Raw genomic sequence first — 23354 nt, forward strand, 5'->3', positions numbered from 1 at the left:
TGCGACTTTATTTCACGCAATTCTGAATTTATATCTCGCAATTCTGAGAAATAAAGTCAGAATTGCGAGATGTAAACTCGCAATTGTGAGATAAAAAGTCGCAATTATCTTTTATTTATTTTTATTTTGTGGCGGAAACAAGCTTCCATACTAAACATACTAACTGGAGATAAATAAATAAAATGGAACTAAAACTGAAATAAAATAAATTAAATCTGAATAGTACAAAAAATATAAAAATTAAAGCTTATTCAAAATATATATAAAAGATATAATACTATATAAATAATAGTAAAATAATACTGTTCTAGCAGTACTGTTCATTATACACAGCTACCTGTGTATAGCACCTCAGAACACCTTTTTTTTTTTACTTTTTGTTGATGTTGATTGTTTAAATAACATCCATAATTATATATTTTTTTTTCGGTCAGTAAAAATATGGCCCAAGTCTGTAAATTTCTATTTTTGCAAAGGCTCTGTGTTACGATCAAGGAATTTTTTTTTAAACAAGTGTTCGAACCACATTTTGAATTACAGTATGCATTGTGTTTTGTTTTAGGGTTGAATGTAATATCAGTAAACCTAAAAAGGTACTAGTAATTTTCTGCCACGACATTATCTGTTTGTCCTCTCGCTTTTTCTTTACAGTGTAATTTTTGTTTTTATAATTTAATCCTATTTGACAAAAATTTGTAATAAATGCTTGGATCATAAATGTAAAAACTTAATGTAAAAACAGACACTTCAGTCTAAAATATCACCACTTAATCAATAGTTCTCACACTAGATCAGACAAAGTGATACTATAGTTTCCTCACTTTATGATTTGACAAGCCCAAATCTACAATGCCAACATTTAAGCCATTTTTTTCAGTCTCCCCTAAAAATAGTGGCCTAGTGATATTATCCATTTGTTTTTACAGCCACAGTCGTTGTATTTTCAACCCCCCCAAAAAAGCATAAAGGTCTTTTTAATACGTATGTACCCGAGCTCTCTCTGCTCTCATTTCCTTTCCCTTTCCTTACTAGGCTACATAAGGACTCCATTTGTCTGAAATGGAAAAAGTGGCACCAGCATTAGTGGCCTGCCCCACCTCAGCCACTCATACAGAAAAACCTGAGGCCAGACAAAGTGCTTTGTGTCTACATGTATCAGGAGATATAAACACTAAAATGCTCTCCGGTCCCAAAGTTAAACGCTTGCACATTAGTGCCGCACAAAAGGGTCATTCTTCTGCGGGAGACCTGGGGCAAGCGCCGGCACACGGACAGCGGAAATGGCAGGCTGATTAGGTTCACACAGTGATAGCGCAGCTCGCCAGCCCAGTAAACAGAAAGCCTTTGTCCCACAAAGTTAAAAACACAATCACTATTTTTTGGATCTCTATAGGTAGTAAGTGAACGAGATTGTGAATGTGTGTATTTGACTGAGTTTGTGTGCTTGTGAACAAGAAGAAAGCCCTCGGCCCAGTCTGCTGGACAGATGTTTGTTAACAGCGAGCCACTGCTGATGTGGATGGGCAGAGGGACTCTGACCTTGCGTGGGAAGAACTTTATTGTTCCGGAAAAAGAGCGTAATTGGCTTTTGCTTCAAATTAGAGCCAGTCAGACTGCCTTTTGTGAGGCCTGATTAACAGGTCAAAGCCACAGGGTTAGGAGTACAGCGGTCTGGATGCTCTCAGCCAAAAAGACGCTGCACAATAACGGTAAATACTAACAGAAAGGTGTGACGTGTAGCTCACTTCAAGGGCAGGATGGGAAAGGACGCTCAACCCTCTCATATGTGTCCATCACACCAAGCTGTGCACAATGTGGCTTGTATATTAAGGCCATGTGTTTTGATGCTGAAAGGTGTGAAAATAGACAAAAGGAGACACACAGAGAGAAAGAGAGACTGCTGATGTGGTGTGAGGACACATGTGGTAGTCTGTCTGAAGGGCATGTAATGCAGGGCTCCATTGGGCCTCCTCTGCCTCTCCTCCAGCCATACTGCAGGGTCTCCACAGCAGACAGGGCCAACGCTAATGAGGGTTATGCTGAAAGTCAATGGCCGAACAGGGAACAGGGCAGCCGGGACAAGCTGGCTTCATGCCCCCTGCCCCACAAAACTAAAAGGCTGAGCATGGTTGATCCCATCAATCTATCAATCCCATCATCAGTCTGAGTTAACACGGTCTATTAATGTTTAACATCTAGCTACAAAAATAGAGATTTCACTATTTCTGTCTCACAAATGAGGAGTGAAAGATCACATATTGATATATATTCTGATCTTCGAAATCTAAAATTGATACTTTCTACTGGAACACTTTAAACAAATGTTTTTGTGAAGCATTTAATGTACTGTTAATGTGTTTCATATTTTTGTACAATACAGGGAATAATACAATATAATGTAATATTATATATATTTATATATTATCGTAAAACATTTATTTGACACTTCCCAAACTTCCCTCAATTTGGTTATTGGCTTTGATTCTTTAAAAGAGGAACAAAAGATGAGCACTGCATCAGCTGCTACCTCAACACACACACACACACACAACACACAAGTGTGCGCTAACATCAACAGACATACAAAGTGGTGTATAAGCAGCAATCTTACACAGTGGAGAGCTATTACAGTGTGTACTGAAGCTGCTGGCTCTGAGGAAATGGGAGCCATTGGGGATAGAACACTAGTGGGGCCGGAGCGAGGCCTAAAGAGAGCTAAAGAAAAAGAGAGGCAGAGATGTTGAGCTGCTCTCAGCATGTAGTTTCAGAAAGGCCTGCAGAGAAAAGGCCTGATCCACCCCAGTGACTCAGGTAATACCTTTGTCCACTTGAGCATTAAATGACTCGCTGCTATACAGCTTAGTTAGAGAGAGAGCGGCTCGGGAAATGGGGCTTTTCAATTCGCTCGCCCGCAGTCTTCATACTTCAAGTGACACACATAAGCAGACCAACTAATATCTCCTGCCTCCCGCTCCCGCACATATGAGCCAAGCCCATATCACAGTCCGTGGATTCCAAATGAGTGGAGTCCGGCCCAAGGTCAGGCGGTTATCCTCTGATAATTAAAAGCAACCCCTCTGGAGAGAAAAGAGGTTAAATGAGAGAACCCTCCATTTCTGCCTGCAACAACAGTATTTGCAGATAATCCAGATTACCCGACACTTTCAGACCACACCGCTGGATGCATCAGCACTCAGGGATACTTTGCTTTCAAGTGTCTCTGAGAGCTAATTCAGTGCTCCACCTCTGTGTAGAGGTATGTAAACGCTCAAGATAAACTGTTTATAAATCGAAAAGGCAAGGTTAAGAAAGGTTACTTTTTTTTTTTTTGTCAAATGAAATTCTAAGACAGAGCTGTGGTGCAGTGAGCTGTGCGTACATATACTGTAAAATTTCGAGTCTGACCTGGGTCGTATTGCAATCCCATTCTACCTGTCTCACCCAAATGTTCTTGTATAAACTCCATTACACTATAGACAAAGTAAAAAAATTAAATAAAAAAAGCTTATGCTCAAAGCTCATTGTAAACACACACTCTGCCTTATCACAAATAATTAATGAAAAAAAATTATGCGCACTACCGTTCAAAAGTTTGGAGTTTAATGTTTTTGAAAGAAGTGATCCAAGTATCCAGAAAACTGCAAAAACATTGATTTTGTAAAATATTTTTACAATTGAAAATAACAGTTTTCTATTTTAATATATTTAAAATTCAATTTATTCCGGTGATAGCAAATTTGAATTTTCAGCAGCCATTACTCCAGTCTTCAATGTCTGATTAGAATGGAACTATTTTGTAATAATATGCATTGCAAATATTGTACACTAAATTATTGATGCACAATTTAAAGCATCATTGTGGAATAAAAGTATTAATTTAAAAAAAAAGTATTAATTAACACTTTCTGACCCCCAAACTTTTGAACAGTAATGTACTTTACCTTTATTGTGTTCACAGTGTGCATATTTTCTGCTTGTGCTATAACAGAATGAGACCGCAAACTGAAACGGCTCATAAAACACTAGATTTCAGCACATATGATGGGCAAATAGGCCATCATGCAAGGGAAAAAACAACAACTTGAGTCTCTTGTTTGCTCTTAAAGAGAGGGGCTGACTGCACTCTGACAGATGCTGTGAAATACAGTGGCAGATTTAGCCAATTTTAGTGCTTCTAGCTATAATGGTGCATGACTGTCTCTCCAACTTATCCGCATAGGCCCCAGTCTGAGCTCACTGAAACGTATCCACAAGGCCAAAAAACCCCACTGATACATTATCATACGTCAAAACATACGCACACTATACACACTAAATTACATACACTAAGGCTCTTGTGTTTGTGTGTTCTCCTCGGCTATCTCTATGGCCACAGCTGAGCAGAAGCATGGAGAGAGGACGGTTACTGCCGCATGGTCGACTCTGCCATTTCAGTAGCATTGGGGCGCCCGCGCCCGTTTGCCACAAGGCTTGTCCAGGCTCATTGCCCAAGGCAGGCGGGCTGACCCAGGCTGGCCCAGATGTCAGAAAGGGAAGCAGGGGTGCGCTAGTGCGCTGCGCCAATGCTTTCCAGTATGGCCAGACATCTGTCCCATCTGCTGGCGCCCAGCCTGCTCCCTCCCCCCATCTCAACCCATCCGCCTCGTTTTTTTCCATCTTTATCCTTACATAGCTTCACTAACTTGAAAGGTATGATGTGTCCTATAAATTTCTGCTACACAAGCCTATGCTAATAACCCTGCGCTGGTCTCAACCCAGGTGGTCATCTAAGGCTACATGGTTTGCATCTCTCACTATCTGTTTACTTGCCTCTCTGTTTTACAATTCTGTCCATCCAGATGTCCACCTATCCCTCCCATTAGAGCTTCTGCCCTGTGCTCACACTGCATCTCGTCTTCTGGCTATCTCTCCGGAGTCTGTCTCGCACAGCACGCGCCACTCCTTTCTCCTCTCCTTCTTTCTCTCCTCTCCTCCTCAATCACACCAGCAGCTGTTCGCTCTCATTTCTGCAGCTCATAGTCAAAGTGCTCCACTTGTTAGCCGTGGCAGAAAGCCCTGCTCCCTCCACACATCCGGAATGCAGAGACATGAGCATCCAAACAAAAGATAACAGTATTTCCTCTCTTCCCTAGTTTCCTGAACCCAGGCAGAAGTTTCGGAGAAGTTTCCTTGACTCTCAAGTACAGTCTTCAAGCATGAAATAAAGCACCTTTAGCTTAAGAAATGCTGCACAGATTTAACCCTCGTGTTCTGATTAGGGTCTCAAAGACTCTCAGAGACTCTCCAGAAATAGACCCCAGAATATATATCATATTTTTTTAAATAATGCTCTTTAAATTCAACAGTAAATTCATTTCATGAAGAAAGAAAAGGATTAAGAAATAATGAAAGGAGGGAGAAAAGAAAAGAGAGTAAAAGAGAGAGCAAGAGAGAGGCCAGCATGTCCTACAGTATTTGTTTTTGCTCCCTTTATTATATGCCACGGGGAAACCCAGATGTTCTGCTTTTATCCCATGATGTTTTATTTTAGGACTGCTTAAACCCAAAAGACTTCCTCCAATGATAAAAAACAGGCCTCTCACAAGTTGACTTGAGATCTGTATAGAACTTGTGGCAAAACAATATATCAAGGAGAGAATGGCTTTAAGGAAATTGTTTTCCTCTAAGCAATTGATGTAAGGTGATCTTGAATGCTACCAAATTAAATGCCAATTCAAACAGACAAAAAATAAAATCGAATTCTTTTGTAGAATTAGGATAATTCCTTTTAGACTGTCTGGCCATGTGGCTACAGTCCGAAAACAATTTCCGCCTGGAGGTGAGAGGTGTCACTTCTAATAGGAAGGCAACGCTGGGGGATGGAGCCATTGTTTGGAGGCCGTGCACAGCTCATCCTGAACCCTGAGAGGGTCTTAATGAAGAGAGGCATGCGGTCTGGGGAATAGTTTGAGCGGCTTTTCTCTGGTGACTTGCGGACAAGGGCCAATCTGTCAGGAATGCATTGAACGAAATTACTCGCCGCGTTGGGACACGGGGTGACAAGCGGGCGCATGTACGCGTGTGCCACCAGTCGAGGGAAATGTATTGACAAGCAAATTACGCTCTCAGATCGCCTGACCGCTTTCATTTCCACTCCCCGGGACCTGAGGCCTTTTGTTAGCCTGCGGACGGGCCAGGGTGACGGGAAAGAGACAAGACAGAGAGAGAGAGAGAGAGAGAGAGAGAGAGAGAGAGAGATTCCACAGGCAGCCCACTTACTGTTATGACACGGTAAAATTGCGAGTGGTAGCATCGACAACATTAAGACTGGCAGAGCGGCCGTCCCTCTTCCTGCATGACCGAGCACGGCATTGTGGGAATTAATTCCTTTCCAATCAGAGCATTTTTTAAGGTTCATATATTTCCCCAGTCTAAACCGAGCAAATTAGGGAAAATGATACCTTGCCAGAATTGCTGACAAGTGAAGATATTCTAATTAGACAGATGCACCCAGCCAGTGGCACAGGGTGGGTGGGTCCACTGGCACAGGAAGTGGGGATCTCATAGGTGAGGTCACTCCCACCGAGCGGATCAGTGATGCATAAGCGGCAAGAGCTCAGTGATACTGCCATTACAGATAATCACCCAGACACAGCAGACAAATCCATACATACCTCTCATTAACACTGACCTAGCGCTGGCCCTCATTTATCTGACATATTTTAAAAGATTTGCTTCCTTTGATTTAAGACAGGAATTCAAAGCTTGTTATTTCTGCTCAAAGAAGGAAGAGAGACAAAAGCAGCCGCAACCGCATGCTAGCACGTGCTAACTGACGAACAAATCAATCCAAATCGCCCTTCCCCACTAAATTACAACCTCTTCTGCATCTGTCGGTTGTCATTTTCTTTAAAAATAATGTTTTGCCTGTCCCTTTGTCCTCATAGTGAACTTCTGCACGCAACTTCTCAGTCTAAGCCAGATGGGTGCAACGCGAGCACTAATGGCATTATTGTTGCACTCGGAATGAGATTCATCTCCCCTATCTCTGTCCTGATCGTTTTTAATCATCTTCCGCGTGATGATAGCTGCACAGTTGCGGCGGAAAGGGTATGTTTGATTAGCAGGGCTTTCTTAGACTGAAGGGTACCGAGAGTAAATACCAATATGCTTGGCTAAATCTGTGGCTGAAAGACAAACTTCAATTAATGGGAATGCAACTCATTTGTGTTTACTGTATTTTCTAAAGGTCAGCGAAGTCATGGACTTAGAGACTTGCTCTCAGCCCATTCCCAGGGTTAAATGTATTATCACAATGAATGGCTAAGGGGTCTCGGTGCCTCCTGATATATGACTATCCCAGACTCGAGCTGACCCATCAGGAACGCTATAAATAGACGGGACGGGCCCTGGTTCTGCAACCGCAGCTTACTCCTAAGGGAGGAGGGAAGACACGCTTACACTTATGGATCGAAATGATTTTTAATCAGTTTTTACTCACAAGCTCCCTCCCCTTTAAGCTCACTCATACAAGCGCACGCACATTTTTACATACACTTTAACATGAATAGACACATTCCACACCTTCAACGCAGATGATTGTTCTCCCCAAAGTCGCATGCTATAGCAAAGGCTTTTCTAGCTCCAGCTGCAAGCATTGTTCCAACTTGCCAAGGCTCATTAATGCTGAGAGCGATAAGCTCCGAAGGACAAATTGTGCACATGTATCAGCAAGAAGAAAAAGTACAAAACGCTCCCCTATCCTCTCTCCCTTGCACGACGTCCTCCCTCTGCTCTCAGCTTTGTTTTGTAACATTCCTAGCTATCAGAGAGCTTAATGTCTAATTGCTATCAACCACTTACCACTGTTGTTGACAGAACAACAATTGTCTATGAATAAAAAAGTGAGGGAAAAAATGAATAAATGAATCCACTACGGGGCTGTGAGCTGTATTGCCTTCAACTCTCGTTCTCGTTCAGTCTTTGTTCAAAGAACTTCAAGGAACATTTAATCTAATATAAATAATCTAAACAGGAAGGACTAATGACATTAGTTGCTGTAATAAAACCCTTTCTCTTGCTATCAGCTCAAAAAAAAAAAACTTGTTCTATGTGTGTGACAAAGTAAACAAAGCAAAAATCAGGATTAAAAGAAACAATTAAAATGACAAACATGATGAGATAAACTTGTATGAAGATATGAATCTATATTAAAGTACATGAAGATTGCATCTGAGAAATGTTCCCAAGGCAGCCCAGACGGTCTTGAAAGCTCCTCCATCATTATGATACCATAAATTTACTCCAAATGGTGTCAACAGATAAAGCAATTAAGGTACGAGGGGCCCCTGAAATACTCTTCATTGATGCAACACCCGGTTCCCGTGCATAGGCGTCAAGGCTGCGCTGTAAAAACAGGCTATATTGCAGATGGAAGGTGTTAAGCTTGCAGGGGTGGACCGTTGTGTGAGCGATTTAGCTCTAACTTGTTATTTAGCATACAGCTGGTTTGCTCACACGGTGCTGAGGGCTTGGCCCACTGCCCGTAAATTCTTTTGTGACTGTACATACCTGGAGCTGCAGAGGGTTGAGTCCTGACGCGGCAGCAGCTGCCATTGTGGATGGAATGAACTGCACCGGGTAGTTATCACCTGTCGGAGAAAGGAGGAGGGGGAGATAGTGAACAATGCGCACAGGTTGAGACAATGAGCGGCCCAACGGCAGGCCAGACAAGTGCCAACACAGTTCCTGTGGGCCTGCCTGCACCCAGCCTCGGCACTCAGCCCAAACATCTGCACTCACAAAAGAGTTAGCTGGCCAGAGCAGAGTGGGATTTACACTGGAACGTCTCTCTTTCTCTCACACTCAGGCTTTTTGCCTTTTCCCTTTTTTATCTTTGCCCACACTTGCACAGTCCTTTCTCATCTGGGTGTGCATTGTGCGCAAGGTTATGCCATTTTACTTTATTGTTCGCAATATCATGTTCTGTGAGAAGCCTGACTAGTCAAACTATTGTTCTACATGCCATTATGTGTTTTACAATGTGATCTGGCACAATAATATATGTATGTGTGTGAGAGAGGGTGTTGACGCCAACTTCAACAGGTTTTAACAAGACAAAATTTTATGCAAATACAGCTTGTAGGACATTTTCATCATGAGATCAAACGTATCCAATAGAATTAAGCAATACAATAGGGCGAATAGAAAACACAATAGGAATCAGATTTTTTTTAAAAACATACAGGTTCGAACACAACACCCCTGGAGATACAGCTATGGTAACCTTTTCCAGAAATGAGTGTGTGTTAAGTGTGTGAGATGTGTGTTTTACTGTGGTTGGTGTATATAACACTGTCTCTGGCTCTAAAAGCAGAGCTTTGAATGAAGTGTGCCCATGGAAGGGGAATTGGCCCTCTTTCAGCCCCCACTTCTGCCTGTCACTTCTTCTCACAAACATATGGAGCTATTAAGCCACAGGCATGGGGGTAAACATATATCCCCCCCCCACCCCTCACCCCACAAACCACACTCACTTCTGACTGACCACAGCACATTGTGATGCAGCCAGGTAATTCAATCCCACCCTGTGGCAGAAGTGAATAAAGAACGCAACTGAACAGATTTCAAATAGTGCAATGAGAGTCGTAGAGGGGGTCATTATCGTTCAAGGTTCTCTCTCTCTCTCTCTCTCTCTCTCTCTCTCTCTCTCTCTCTCTCTCTCTCTCTCTCCTTGTGGTGATATGTCATGTGAGCCATGGGCAGGTCAAGTGCCAGCAGAGAACACTAGGCCAAGGCTAATGGTCTGGGGGATGGGTGGGTAGCCAGTGTCTCAAGTAGACGAGATCGGCTGCCAGCTTTCTCTATGTCAGTCTGTGAAAGTGAATCTAGTTTAAAAGGCAATTCTGCCTGTCTCCAGCCAGTGGATGCCAGGGAGGCTCCAGTGACGCCATTGCCCAATCGGGTTGTTTCTCCAAGCCTGCTAAGGCCAAGGGCCAAGAGCTTATTATCAACCCACCTTGGGGCCCAATAGTGGGCTCCCTCAGATCTGATTCAGCAACCTCTGAGAAGACTGCTGGGTACTACTAGGCAGTATTAGTGTCATCAAACGAAATAACTGAGAAAAATGTTGATTAATAACTTTGTATGATTTTGTCAGTCACATTTCTGCCTCCTTAGGATTTAGGATGAATTGCTTTGTTGTATTCCTCTTTTGTAAGTATCTGCTAAATTAATATATGTTAAGAATTAATAATAATTTTTGAAAAAAATCAAGCTATATATATATATATAATATATACACACACTTATATACAAAACTGACCAACACTGACCACATGTAACAGGGCCAGCCAGAGTAGCCAAAAGTGACTGAAAACTACGCTGTTGGCTCACACATCATGTAATTCCCCTGTGATAGCATCACTTTATTAGAGAGGTACCTTATCAAAGCAAGCTTTGCAAAGACACCAAGCAGGAAAGGGCAAACTCTCTCAGCTCAGAACACAATACTCCTTTGTCTTCTTTTCTTTATATAATGGTGGGTTGCTAAATAACGCTTAAAGTGCTTTCTCACATAAAGGCATTACTAGAGAGCTTCATAGTGTATTCTGTTTCAGCAAGGTATCATGCTGCAAATCGAGGCCAATTTGGACTGCCAAACTTGGAACGGGGCCTCTTTAAGTAGAAGGACCCAAGGGTCTTGCACAGGGCACCACTACCGCTGATGCGGGCCGGTGCTCCATAAGAAGCGAGGGCTGTGAGGCTAATTAAAAGGTGGAGGAGAACGGGGAGGACTGGATGGCGGAGTGCTCCTTCTGCAACCTCTTCACTTCTACTCCACCTGATGCCAAGAGCCAAGCATGTGTAATATTCAAGCAGAGTAGGGCTCTCTTTGAAATCAACAGTTTTGTTAAAGTGCTCAGTGTCTACCATGCTTACAGCCATTCTTCCAAGCCAAGATTGTTAAGAGTTGTGGTCCAACACACAACAAAAATAAAAAATAAAAATAAGACAAAACTACTTGGAACAGTGACTGGCCATTATCTATAGCAACTGAAGATAATAATTCAATAAAATAATAATTCATGTCAAGAAGACTCGTCGCCTGTGAAGAGACGACTTGACGCCTGTGAAGAGACGACTCAACGCCAGCGATGTTATGCCCTAAATTAATACATGATTAACTAACTTTATTTTTCTATGTACATTTCTGAAATGCACTTTCTGTAAAACTGCTTTGAAACAATATGAAAAGCACTATACAAATAAATTTGAATTGAATTGAATTGAATGTTATTACAAATAATACTGCATCCACATTCAGGAATTTAAAATAATTCTCAATTAATTTCTGAATGAGGGACAACCCTGATATATCTGCTCAAAACTTGGATCATCAATTGTCAATTGTTGTGTATCAATGTCTAAACGTCTGATGCACTTTCTCTGTGACATGAACGTATCTGTTCTGTACAATCACTGGCTGTCAGCGGTCCCACCAGCAGGGGCATTGTGGGCTCATTGCATCCCAAAGGCCGTGAACATCCACGATTAGCAATCCGTATGTGTTCATGTCTGCACGGGGGGGATCATCGCTATCCTCCGCAAGTCTATTTGAGTAAAGAATGACCTGAGTCCTCTCTTTATACCAAGCCCAAGCCATTGAGCACAGTGTGTGAGAAAGGGGATCTCTGCTGTTTCACTGCAGGGTTAGGGCCATCAGCATCGGGCCTCTGCTGCTTGCACTGACCCAGCCGGGCCGCCCCACGCTGGGCATCCCAAACAGCAATGAGTCCTATCGCATTATCTGTGGCAATAAGTCGAGTCATGCGCACAAATGGCAATAAGCTATGTCCTAAACTTTCTCCTCTCTGCTGTTTAGCAAATTATGAATAATGCAAGTGCTTTACACACGCCAAGGATTCCATTACAGCTGCTGTTATTTGTACTAAAACACTTTCCATGTCAAACATATTAAAAAAATCTAACTGGGGAAAAGAAAGCCCTCAGGCTCTTTGTTCAACCTGTCATGCCTTTGTAGTTCCAAAATAGCTGACTTTATCTTCCATCATATACCTTTTTACTTAATTTATTAGCTGCTCTACCACACCCTGTAATAATCTAACTCTCACCTGCTGACTTCTGAAGCTTTCCTCCCTCTTATCCATCTCTCTGTCTACCTCTCTCTCTCTTTTCTTGTATATTCGCCTTTTGATGAGGTGCTGACAACAAATAATGTGGTTTCTAAAGGCATACTTTGAAGACAAAAGGAAAGCTTTCTTTACAGAGCTGCATCATTAAGTTTTTCTTTGAAAATTCAGATTGAAATTTTTGTCTTCTTAATTTATGTTCCTTTTCCTTTTCTGTGTTAGTTCTACTAACAATCAGCAACTACACTGAAAAAGCATAGAGGGAAAAATAAAGTAAAATAATAGAAAGAAGGAAATGTACCCAAATGCTACTGATCCCTTGGGAGGCAAGGGTATGCTTTTATAACGGTTTAATTACAGAAACTTAGACTGGCACATCCCAAAACCCCAGAACAATGGCTGGATATGAGGTTGAGGGATACTGGCAGTGAGTCAGCCTACAGTACATGTTGTAGCATTTTCTTACAAATTGTTTTTGAATTTACAGTGCTTGCGTGAGGATCAATTCTCTTTTTTACAAAAGGAGAAAAAAGGCATGCCAGGACAAGTACGACAGCTGCTTCACCAGAGGCCCTTAGGTTCTAAAATGGAAAATGTGCACTACTAGATGTCACCTTCCTGTTTTTTTTTTTTTTTTTTTTTAAGAAACAGAAATGATTAGGTATAGTGATAAAACACTAATTTATTATAATCTATTTGCATCTACAGATCAGTGCCAATGACATGTTCCTCACAAAGGTGACTAAATGTGCATAATATCAATAATATAAATGTATATAATAACATTTACAGGGTCATAGAGAGTATTATATAAAAAATAGCAGATTTATGGCCCATGAAGTTGAAACCCTTATATGCTGACAGTGTTTATATTCCACCCCTCATTCACACCATCTATTGTTCTGAAGGCTCGAAATGCCTTGAACTCTGCCAAAACAGGCTGCTTCATTGAGGTGATACACTTCACAGTGTTCAGAATTAATTGCCTTGACAAGAAGGGCTTGATGTTCTGCTCTCTGAATCCAAAGGGGTGGGCTCTTTAAAACAATGCTATGATTCGGTCCGGGAAATCAAGCAATGATAAAATATGTGCTGAGGAAGACTGAAAGACATAAGGAGGTAAAGCAAGCTCAAAAGTTCCCCTGAGGTATAGCGAAGGATGGTGAAGCAGAAAAAACATACTACAGATAAAGGAATAAAAGACAGCCTGAAAGGAACTTGCTAACATTATTGTCTTCCCTCAAAAATACAGTTGGGAGAGAGTAGTGTTTATGATCCATTTTTTTTTTTTTTTTTTTTATCCTGACAAAATATATTTGAAACTTTTAAATATGTAAAGAGGTCATTCACCAAAAAATACAAATTGTCTGTCGTTGCAAACCTGTATGACTTTTTCTTTCTTTTGTGAAACATAAAAGAAAATATTTTGAAAAATGTCTGTTTTATTCTTGTTATTGGGGTCCAAATCATCATTGGACCCCAATGACTTTCACTGTATGGACAAAAAAAAAGTTGAAACATCTTTTGTTTTCCACAGAAGAAAGTCATATAGGTTTGGTATGACATTTTCATTATTTGGGTGAACTCAATGTGTAACATTATCATTTGTAATATTATTTTAAAATACATGCATTTAATATAAATGTATTTATACTTTAATATAAATATTTAAACTTTGGGTATTGGAAATTGGTTGTGAGGATGACCCAAGAATTATCCGAAAAACATTTTATGCCAAGTGTGCAAGGAGCAACAGAAAGAAAGATGTGGAGAGGAAACTCAGAGAGCTTAAGTGTGTTCTCTTACCTGGCTTATAGGACATGCCTGGGGGGAAGAGGAAGCCCTGCTGGGCTGCAGCGGCCGCTGCCAGAGTGCGCTGGTCGTGTGGAAAAATGGGGATCATGAGTGGAGGCATGTGACCCTGGACCTGCTGAACACAGAGAGAGAGGAGATCACACAGGAGCCTAACACAGCCTGACAGCACCGCTCATTTTCTGACCCCGGTCCAACCCGCACACGCTCACCAAATACCTGCACTTAATCGCACCTTAATGCTTCAAAGAAACCATCACACACACATATACAGCAGTGTTTATTTTCATATTTATCATAAACACCTCATTCAGTGTTAAGGTTGTTAGGTTAATACCTACATACGTTATTAGATAGAATTAGAAATGTCAGGTAGACACTGCTTATAAAACTTAAATCATGAGACTGACAGAAAATGTGGATCCTTTTAGAAATACGGCTCTTGGCTCTTGTTCTTGGAAGGTCATTTATTTACATGATAAATTCCCAAGGGAGGCCAGTAATTTACAGCACCTGTTTTCAGCTGTGAAAATGATGGAATGAGCCCAAAAGCTCGTGTATTTCTGATATTTCATGTATAACGTCAACACCTGGCATCGCGTGTGGTGCCTTTCAAACGCTCTCAACCATGTTCATCTTTATTCCTGCTTTATTGCAAAATAAAGAGAACGTTAATGGTGTCCATAAGGATAGCATTAGCTCTGTGTAAGAGTAAAAACAGACACGCTGAACTAGACAATGAAAATGAGAGTCTGTGTGTATTTAGGGATCTGAGCGGCTTCCCATCGAAGTTTGAAAACACATGTTTGTGGAGTGTTGGCCGGACCCAATCTAGCTGTCATTCTCTGCTTCCGGCCTGTGGGTGATAGGCTGCAGCGCCGCTACCGTGGGCCAGCGCAGAGTTTACGCAGGCGAGCCGACCCGCCTCTGGGGAGCCCAACCGGAGAACGGGTTAATAAAGGTCAGCCCCCCCCAAAATAAACACATTATAGAATGTTTCTCCATTCATCGCTCTTTAAAATCAGCCTGCAATAAAAACCGGTCTGGACGCAATTACTGCTGCAGCATTGGGGCATGAAATCAACCTGCTCTGAGGAACCACTTTCTGCTCAACATTTCTAGCTGAGGTCTGTGCGATCTCTGTTTTTTTAATGCTGCTTTCGCCTTATGAGCGCCTAATGTTAGAGTTCAGTAGGGCCTGTTCCCCAGGTGATAAACAAGTGTTCAGGTCCACTTCATTGATTCGGACTAAGTGAGTTCTCCTAAGCAAAAATAAATAGGAAAAATCCTGCACTTTTCTGTTTATAGAGTGTTGCACTTTATAAAGTGCATATACAGAGTTGAGACTGTGCCAAAGTGAAAGAACTGCAGTTTTTTTTTCTTTTTGGTATTTTACAGATGTGATAAAAATGCTGAATGAAAAAGATCAGAGGGCTCTTTAACATGACCTTATAGATGTGCTTCTGGAAAGGTTTGCTTGCATGTGTGGTGAATCAAAACGTAAGTGGAGTGAAAGGAGCTATTAGGCAGAAAAGATAAATTGTGTCTGTTACGTCACCAACTACCGTCTTATACTATCTCAGATACATTTAAGTGCTTTAGAAAAGGCTCTGACCATGTAAATTGTTCTCCTTCAGAAGGCCGCTAAGGTCAGTCACATACATAATTGCCATTAGCCTTATTCACATTACCCTTGCAAGACAAATCAGTTTAAAGCCACAGTATTACATACAACAGCTGCTTTTAAAGTGGAACCAAAACACAACTGTTCCTCAACATGTCATTTTGCATAGTCCTGCACAGAGGCCCACATATATAATGACAAAAACACCTGGCCTGCTACGCCTTATCCCATCTGTTCCTAAATTATATCATCAATGTCTTATTTAATTCAAATATAAATCATTTAAAACAACCTAGAATTAGATATCATTTGAAACTAACAAACTGACTAACAATAAATCTGCTAATCAAACTGAATTCCCTAATGCTGTTTCAAAAGGTGCAAACAGCAAGAAAAAGAAAAAGAGACAGTACAAACAGATAAATTGCCCTCAGTTTGAGGTTGTGATTTACAGTAATGAGGCCTTTACATTAAACTTTAATTTACACATGCCGCATCTGTGAGTGGCAAATCAAATAAGCGTTGTTAAAGTGGGGACTAATAGTGAAGGTTAGCTTTCAAGCCTGTCAATTAACATAGATCGGTGGAGCTGAGCAGACAATGCAGATAAAGATTTAAAGATGATCACTGGCAATTTGCTTTGACTGCTAATAGAGAATGGAACAGAGAATGGAATGGAAAGTGCTTACACTTAGACAGATGGATTCTGAAAAATTGCATATCGCATTCTGCATTGAAGCTCGCTTATTATATGTGTCAGTCTCTCTCATTCAGTCACTGCATCTATCTGACTCTCTATGTCTGTCCCTCTCCCTCCCTCTCTTCACATAGACATAATATGGAATAATTAATTAAAACTATAATAAATGAATAAAAAAAAATAGGCTTAATATTAGTTTAATACTGTTTTATTTTCTTGGAAATGTAAATGCATTTTATTCATATTTTGAAATATTAATATTTTTTATTTTATTAATTTCTCTTATTTATTCATTCATAAAAAAATTAAATAAAATGAATTACAGAAAGGTAGTACTTCAAAGAGAAATATGATTATTCTTAACTAATTATATTTATATTTCCTTATCAATACTTATCAAATGTATGAATTAAATAATAAATTAATTAAAATTAATGAATGAAACAAAGATATAACATGATAGACAATATGAAAACTTAGATAATTAAATTTATGATAATTTAAAAACAGTTCAGAACAATGCGCTGATATCGTAAAACAAATTGTTTTACGATATAAGATATAAGAATAATACAGATATAAGAATATACCTGCTCATACACAATATACACACAGCAAGTACATATCTACGCTACTCTGTAACCATAAACAACTCTCCATCATCTCCATCATACCATCATCTCTTACAGATAAACAATAAACAGTCTGGCTCATAAATATATCTACAGCATCATAAACAGAACAGTCTATAGTGTTCGATTCATTTCTACTGCCGCTCATTATATTCAGTATCCATGGTATGTATGAACATGCTCACCCGTATTTGTGTATCTGTGCCCTGATATTTCACCCCCACCCCCCGTCAGTGTGCCAGGCGGCTGGCTGCCTGCAGCATTAGTATTGCCAGTCAGATCTTCAAGAGCGTGAAAGAATGAAGTGGAGCAGATGTGAGGAGGAAAGCTCAGGCCTGTGGAAGCTCCGAACCTCATAAACTCAGCCCATTGTAGGTCTGGCTCCTATCTGCCCTTTGTCTTATCGGATCCTTAGAACCAGAGGATGGGATAATGCCATTTCTCGCCATCTGCCCTAAAGTTCATTAAAGATACATGAACGAGCCCCATCTTATGAGGAACAGGTGCTATTGTTTGTCCCCGAAGACCTGCTGTGGCGAGGATGTAACTCGCGGTACTTGAGGAAGAGCATCTGTAGCAATCAGTCAGGCTGTGTAGCTGGCAGCCTCTTTCTCTCTTCACACGGCCGACCGGTTTATGGGGGTGTAGAGACAGACAGAGAGAGAGAGAGAGAGAGAGAGAGAGAGAGAGAGAGAGAGAGAGAGAGAGAGAGAGAGAGAGAGAGAGAGAGAGAGAGAGAGAGAGAGAGAGAGAGAGAGAGAGAGAGAGAGAGAGAGAGAGAGAGAGAGAGAGAGAGAGAGAGAGAGAGAGAGAGAGAGAGAGAGAGAGAGAGAGAGAGAGAGAGAGAGAGAGAGAGAGAGAGAGAGAGAGAGAGAGAGAGAGAGAGAGAGAGAGAGGGGCCTCTTCACCTTCAGCGTCTCGCATATATCATCAGTTCAGTGCAGCTGATGAAGTCTGGGGTGATACACAGCACAATCTGTCTCTCTGTCACAGTTACACGCATCACTCTCGGGCCCTGTCTTCGCTACTGTCCCCTGCCCTTATATCAGGCACTTTGAAACTGTAGCTTGTCAGCCTACAAGCTAATAATCATTTAAAGCAATTCAATTACAGGTTTTTAACAACATCTAATTAAAAATTATTCTCAAGTAAAGATGATTAATTTACCCAATGATTAATATAATATAATATAATATAATATAATATAATATAATATAATATAATATAATATAATATACATTTTAATATAATATAATATAATATAATATAATATAATATAATATAATATAATATAATATAATATAATATACATTTTAATATAATATAATATAATAAAATAATACATTTTAATATAATATAATAAAAATAACTGGCCACAAAAACAATGAGAACCTATACTAATCACAATAATATAATCAAAAAAATAAAATAAAAAATTAAATCCACCATAATTTACACAAATAAACATGACAAAAACGTACCAATGAACAGCAACATTTAACAAAAATGTTGTCTAAATATGATTTAATACTATATATATATATATATATATATATATATATATATATATATATATATATATATATATATACAGTATATATATATATAATTTTTTATATATATATATATATATATATATAATTATTGTATTAAACATTTTATTTTCCATATATTGCTAAAGGAAAAAATTAATGAATCAAACCGATTTTGTTTGAATTGTTCATTAAACAATGAATTGTTCATTAAAATGAAATGAATTTATTAAGTAGACATTTTTGCCAAGCATGATTATTACCTGCATTAAAAAACATGACAGGAAAAAGGGGTTCATTGCCTGAAATGCTACTCTGTTTTGAAAACATCAGAGCAGCAATCATGCTACTGATCACTAATTCCCAACACTGAATGCGGAGTGTCAGCGGTGGGTTGTTTAATCACACAATGTGCGCTTGCTGTAGGTTGAATGACCAAAATAAAAGAAGGAGGGGGTGGGGGTGGGGGGGGGGGGACCCCTGAAGTAAATAGGGAGCTATAGATTAATCAATGTTGTTAGTGGAAATGTTGACATCAGCACTTAGCTTCAGTAATGGTTTACAGCAGCAACTAATGGGTCGGACAGCCCAGCCTATTCAAGGAGCTGCACTGTACTTGGATTACTGTTAGAATAGGCTGCTGTGCTTCTAATTCAGCAGGTGCACTAATATGTTTATGCCCTCCTGCAGTGGCCTATGTAGCTGTAAATGTGTATTTGCTGGCATATCCTGACCCAGGCTGTCACACAAGCGCATAGAAAATTGAGATGTACAAGTCATTACTGTCCTCAATAGGGCCCCTGTCAGCACCCATGCTCCTCGCTGTCTTTTAAAGGGTCCCTTCGGGCTCAGGAGATGTGCCCCCCTATACTTGTCCCCAACTCTCCTTAACATGAAAATAGAGATTGATCTTCAAGGAGCATCACTCTGGGATTCTTTCCCCTTTTAAAAGGACTAGAGGGGGAGTTGTTTTAACATGTCCAAAATGCCTTTCAGTGTTGACAAGATAAGACTGAGACGGGGAGGGCTGGCTAACTTCTCTTTTCTCTTTGAGTTTTTGGAAGGAGCCAGAGATCCTTGGAGCCTTAGGTTAAGCATTAAGCACAAGCCAACCCGTTTTAAAAGCCTAAGGTGAGGCCGCACAAACTTTCGCACCAGTGATGTGTTTTGGTCCAAATTTGGAACCATTACCGTTTTTCGTAAAAAATCTCAAAGAAAGGCTCTAACATGGGGGTGTTTTAAATTTAGCAGGAGTGAAAACAGCTTTCACTGTTACTGTAAGTACCGATACGTCACACGCTCTTTCCCTCGCTCGACGCTGCCAGAGCCAAAATGACTGAGAAAGAAAACCACCTTAGGGGATCCATTTTAAGGCGAAGTGATTCTAGAGGACCTGGCAACCGCGCTCAATCCGCACGGCGAGCCCCGACAGTGTGAACTTCACACCCGCTACTTTGTGAACACACTCAGCGAGTGCTTTCTGGAAACTCACCAGCAAAGAGAAAGCGAGAGAGAAAACGAGAGAGCTCTTTGCTGAATGAAACCACTTCTGCGCTCGGGAGTCTGCACATTATTCTGTTCTGAAGAGGTCAATTTTTTAAACAATCCCATAGATCCCCAAGTACACATTACTCCCACGTCACAGGTCATTTATCAGTTAACCGCACTCCTCCAGCACACGGCGGCTGCAGCTTTGAGCTCTAATCCCACCCACGCACACACATAAACACACGCTCACAAGGCCGTTATCAAAGCGCGAGATACTCTGCTCGGCCGCGCTCAGCCCCTGATGACAATCGGGACGTGCGGATCGATAGGGTTGAGTCGGACTTTGATCCTCGCTCTTTCTGCCAGTGCGGGGGCCGGAATTAAGACCTGGTATCAACCTTGGTGCCACAGACTAAACGCATTGTTCTCCTCTTTCTGCTCTGTTAGCGAGGAGTTCTGCAGGAGGCCCTCATCAGCCACACAGATACAGGACCTGGAATAAAGAGGCTTTGTGCTGCGGCCGTGGCTTTGACCTGGACCGACCCGCCTCTGACAATCCACTAGCCCACAGACTCAAAGGCTTATCAGTCAATGAGCACCGTGTTTTCTTGTTTTCATTCATTCTTTTGTTATGTGTGTTTTTTTTTAAACAGGTAAAAGATTAACGTTCCCGATACTGGAACAGGACAACTGGCAAACAGTGTGTTCATGTGTATTTGGATGTATGTTACGCCACCGCTGACAAAAGACCCCGAGTTGACAGAGGACAAATGTATTCTGAGGACTCGCAGCGTGTGCGCATGTGTGCCGAACGGGCAAGGTGCACAGAAACCAGACACTGGCCCACGCTCAGCTCGTCTGGAGGAATAACCAATAGATGACTTCTTGTTCCGCTAATTCCTTACACAGTAAAACAAGCCCTCTTGGAAAAGAGCCATTCCAATATGTCTATATTAAGTCCGGGGCTGTTAAAAGCAGAACGGCCCCTTCCTCCCCCACCCTTTGCCTTCTACTTCAGCTTTACTTCAAGTCCACCCTGGAGGTCATGGCAAAAAAACAAAAAAGCAAATGATACACACACAACTGAGCTCTGATCTCTGAATTTCATGCTCAATTTGGCATAACTGTTAAAGCGGTAGTTTATCTGAAAATGAAAAATGATTATTTGCTCATGTAAATACTCATGTCGTTCAACACCCGTATGGCTTTCTTTTTTCTGTAGAACACAAAATAAGATATTTAAGAATTTAATAATTTAGCTTCAAAACAACACTGGACCCCACTGACTTTCATTATATGGCCAAAAAAAGCATTGAGACATTTTTCAAACTATCATCTTTTGTGTTCATACAGGTTTGGAACAACATGAAGGAGAGTAAATGATGACAGAATTAAAATTTTTGAGTTAACTATACCTTTTAGAACACTTCTAGTTCTGAAATACATTACCTGTTTTTTTTTTTTTTTTAAATATATGAATAATCAAATAAGTGTGCTTAATATTACAAAGAGAGAATCGAGGATCATGCTGGGATGCTGAAATTATTAAATTAGTTAAGTACAAAGATGTGGGGGTAAAGGCTATTCCCTTAAGAGCACCAGCAAAATGTGATCAGTGTGTGTTCAACAGAAATATGTTCTTAAGGCAAATTGAGCCTCTAAGAACCTAAAATGTAATTTAAGTCTGTAAATATTTCAAGCAATTAGGGTTGTATTGCATATAAAATATCAAAGACGAGCCTAAGGCTTTAGTAGTCTTCTGAGCTCAGCACTGCTGTGGCATAGTGCACACAAATATCACGTCCACCTCTCTCTCACTACTCATTTAATTCACTAGCGCATGCTTTCAGGATTACCTGTTCTAGAATGACACAATTAATGTAGGACTCAGTTTACACAATGACAGAAAAAAAGAGAAGGGGAGAAAGAAATAAAGAAGGAAAGGGAGGAGAAAAATATTTTTCTGTCAGGGTCTGGTCATAAAATTAAAAAGGTTTTGCAGTAAACTGGCTAAACCCAAGGGGACTGGCTCAAACAGCATGGGTAATGAGGGGAGAAAAGGACAGACATAAACAAACCCACAAATGAGTCTGAGGCCAACATCATTATCCCACATATACATCCCACATCTATGAAAACCGGCACCGGCACAATCCACAATCCACCCCAGACCCTTTCGGACCGGGATGGTGTAGTATAGCTAAACGCCCAGTGTGATATGCATTCATATATATATATATATAACATTTAAAATTTGATTTACTTTCTGGTCACTTTTGAATTATGCATGAAGTATTTAAAGATCAATATTTATTTTTATGCTTGGTCCAACCTTCCAAATAAAACATATTTAAGAAAGAATTAAAAAAGAGAAATAGTTTACTTAATTTTAAATAGAAGAACAAAAATAAGGTAATGATTTAATAAGAAAAAAATTATGTTATGTTGTTACCAAAATGAAAGAAGACAACATTCTGTATAACAAGAATAATTAATATTAATTCAAATGAATCTAAATGAATAAAAACTGTTGTCTCTTTTCTTCCATATATATTTGAATCTCCCTCTAGGGGAATATATTTGACAATTATGCAGATAGTCTAAGAATCTTCAGCACGAGAATGGCTAAAATATCATGAAACGAAAACGTAATATTATCTAAAATATTATTTCCTCTTAACATTTCCATATGTCTTAACATTATAATAATAATAACAACAATAACAACAACAATAAAAAAGTTTTGTTCATGGATTTCAGGTAGAAAGGCATATCATCTGTCCATGTTGGCATCGGTCTATACTGTAGCTGCAACCAAGTTACATATGAATTTGAGTGTTTTGGATGCACACATTAAACAGCCTTTGACAAAGATGTGGGAAGTGATTAGTTATCCCTTTTAAGTTGATAAGCCTATTTATTTTCCAATCTTATATAGTAAGTGGAATTTAGCATTGTTTTTCCCTCATCAGACCAGACCTGTGATCCATTTTTGGGTCACGACCCAACAGTTTAGAATTGAGAATCCAGAGTCAGACCACCCATTAACTAAAAATGGCATTGTCCAGTGAGCGAGTCAATGAAGAGAGAGAGAGAGAGAGTAAGAGGAGCATTCTCCTTCTTCCTGTCATCTGTGTGCAGACTAAGCCACTGTCTTCGCTCTACCCTTCCAGCAGCTGGGCCTGGAGAACAACAGAGAGTGCTCTGTTGTCCAGCAGAAAGCTGACATTGTTATGGCCAGGACTTTATTGCAGGCACATGAGAGTGTTGAGACTTTAAAACACGCTCAAATGTCATGTGCACACCCAGTGACGGGGAAGAATAATTATGAAAAAGAGAGCGAGGGAGAAATGGAGAGCGAGAGAAAGACAACAACAATTCAGTGTGCATGAAAAACGGACGAAAGACAAAACGGCCCATTCATTGTACTCCGTC

General features: G+C 40.3%; 1 protein-coding gene across 24 annotated transcripts in view; it reads right to left on the minus strand.

Moving 5' to 3' along the window:
• The window catches only part of sox6 (SRY-box transcription factor 6), a 151170-nt gene that overhangs the window by 27544 nt on the left and 100272 nt on the right, over nucleotides 1-23354 (minus strand). For 14 of the 24 annotated variants that reach the window (XM_081359802.1, XM_081359785.1, XM_081359787.1 and 11 more), the window contains 2 exons: nucleotides 13938-14061; nucleotides 8551-8630 (listed from right to left, as the gene is read on the minus strand). In XM_081359802.1, the coding sequence (XP_081215928.1) occupies nucleotides 8551-8630; nucleotides 13938-14061 (204 nt within the window). The remainder of the gene's footprint in view (nucleotides 1-8550; nucleotides 8631-13937; nucleotides 14062-23354) is intronic. The other 10 variants (XM_081359794.1, XM_081359791.1, XM_081359783.1 and 7 more) reach the window with 1 other exon arrangement.

Source organism: Scardinius erythrophthalmus (genome assembly GCF_964197995.2).
Source record: "Scardinius erythrophthalmus genome assembly, chromosome: 2".
Taxonomy (NCBI): Eukaryota; Metazoa; Chordata; class Actinopteri; order Cypriniformes; family Leuciscidae; genus Scardinius; species Scardinius erythrophthalmus.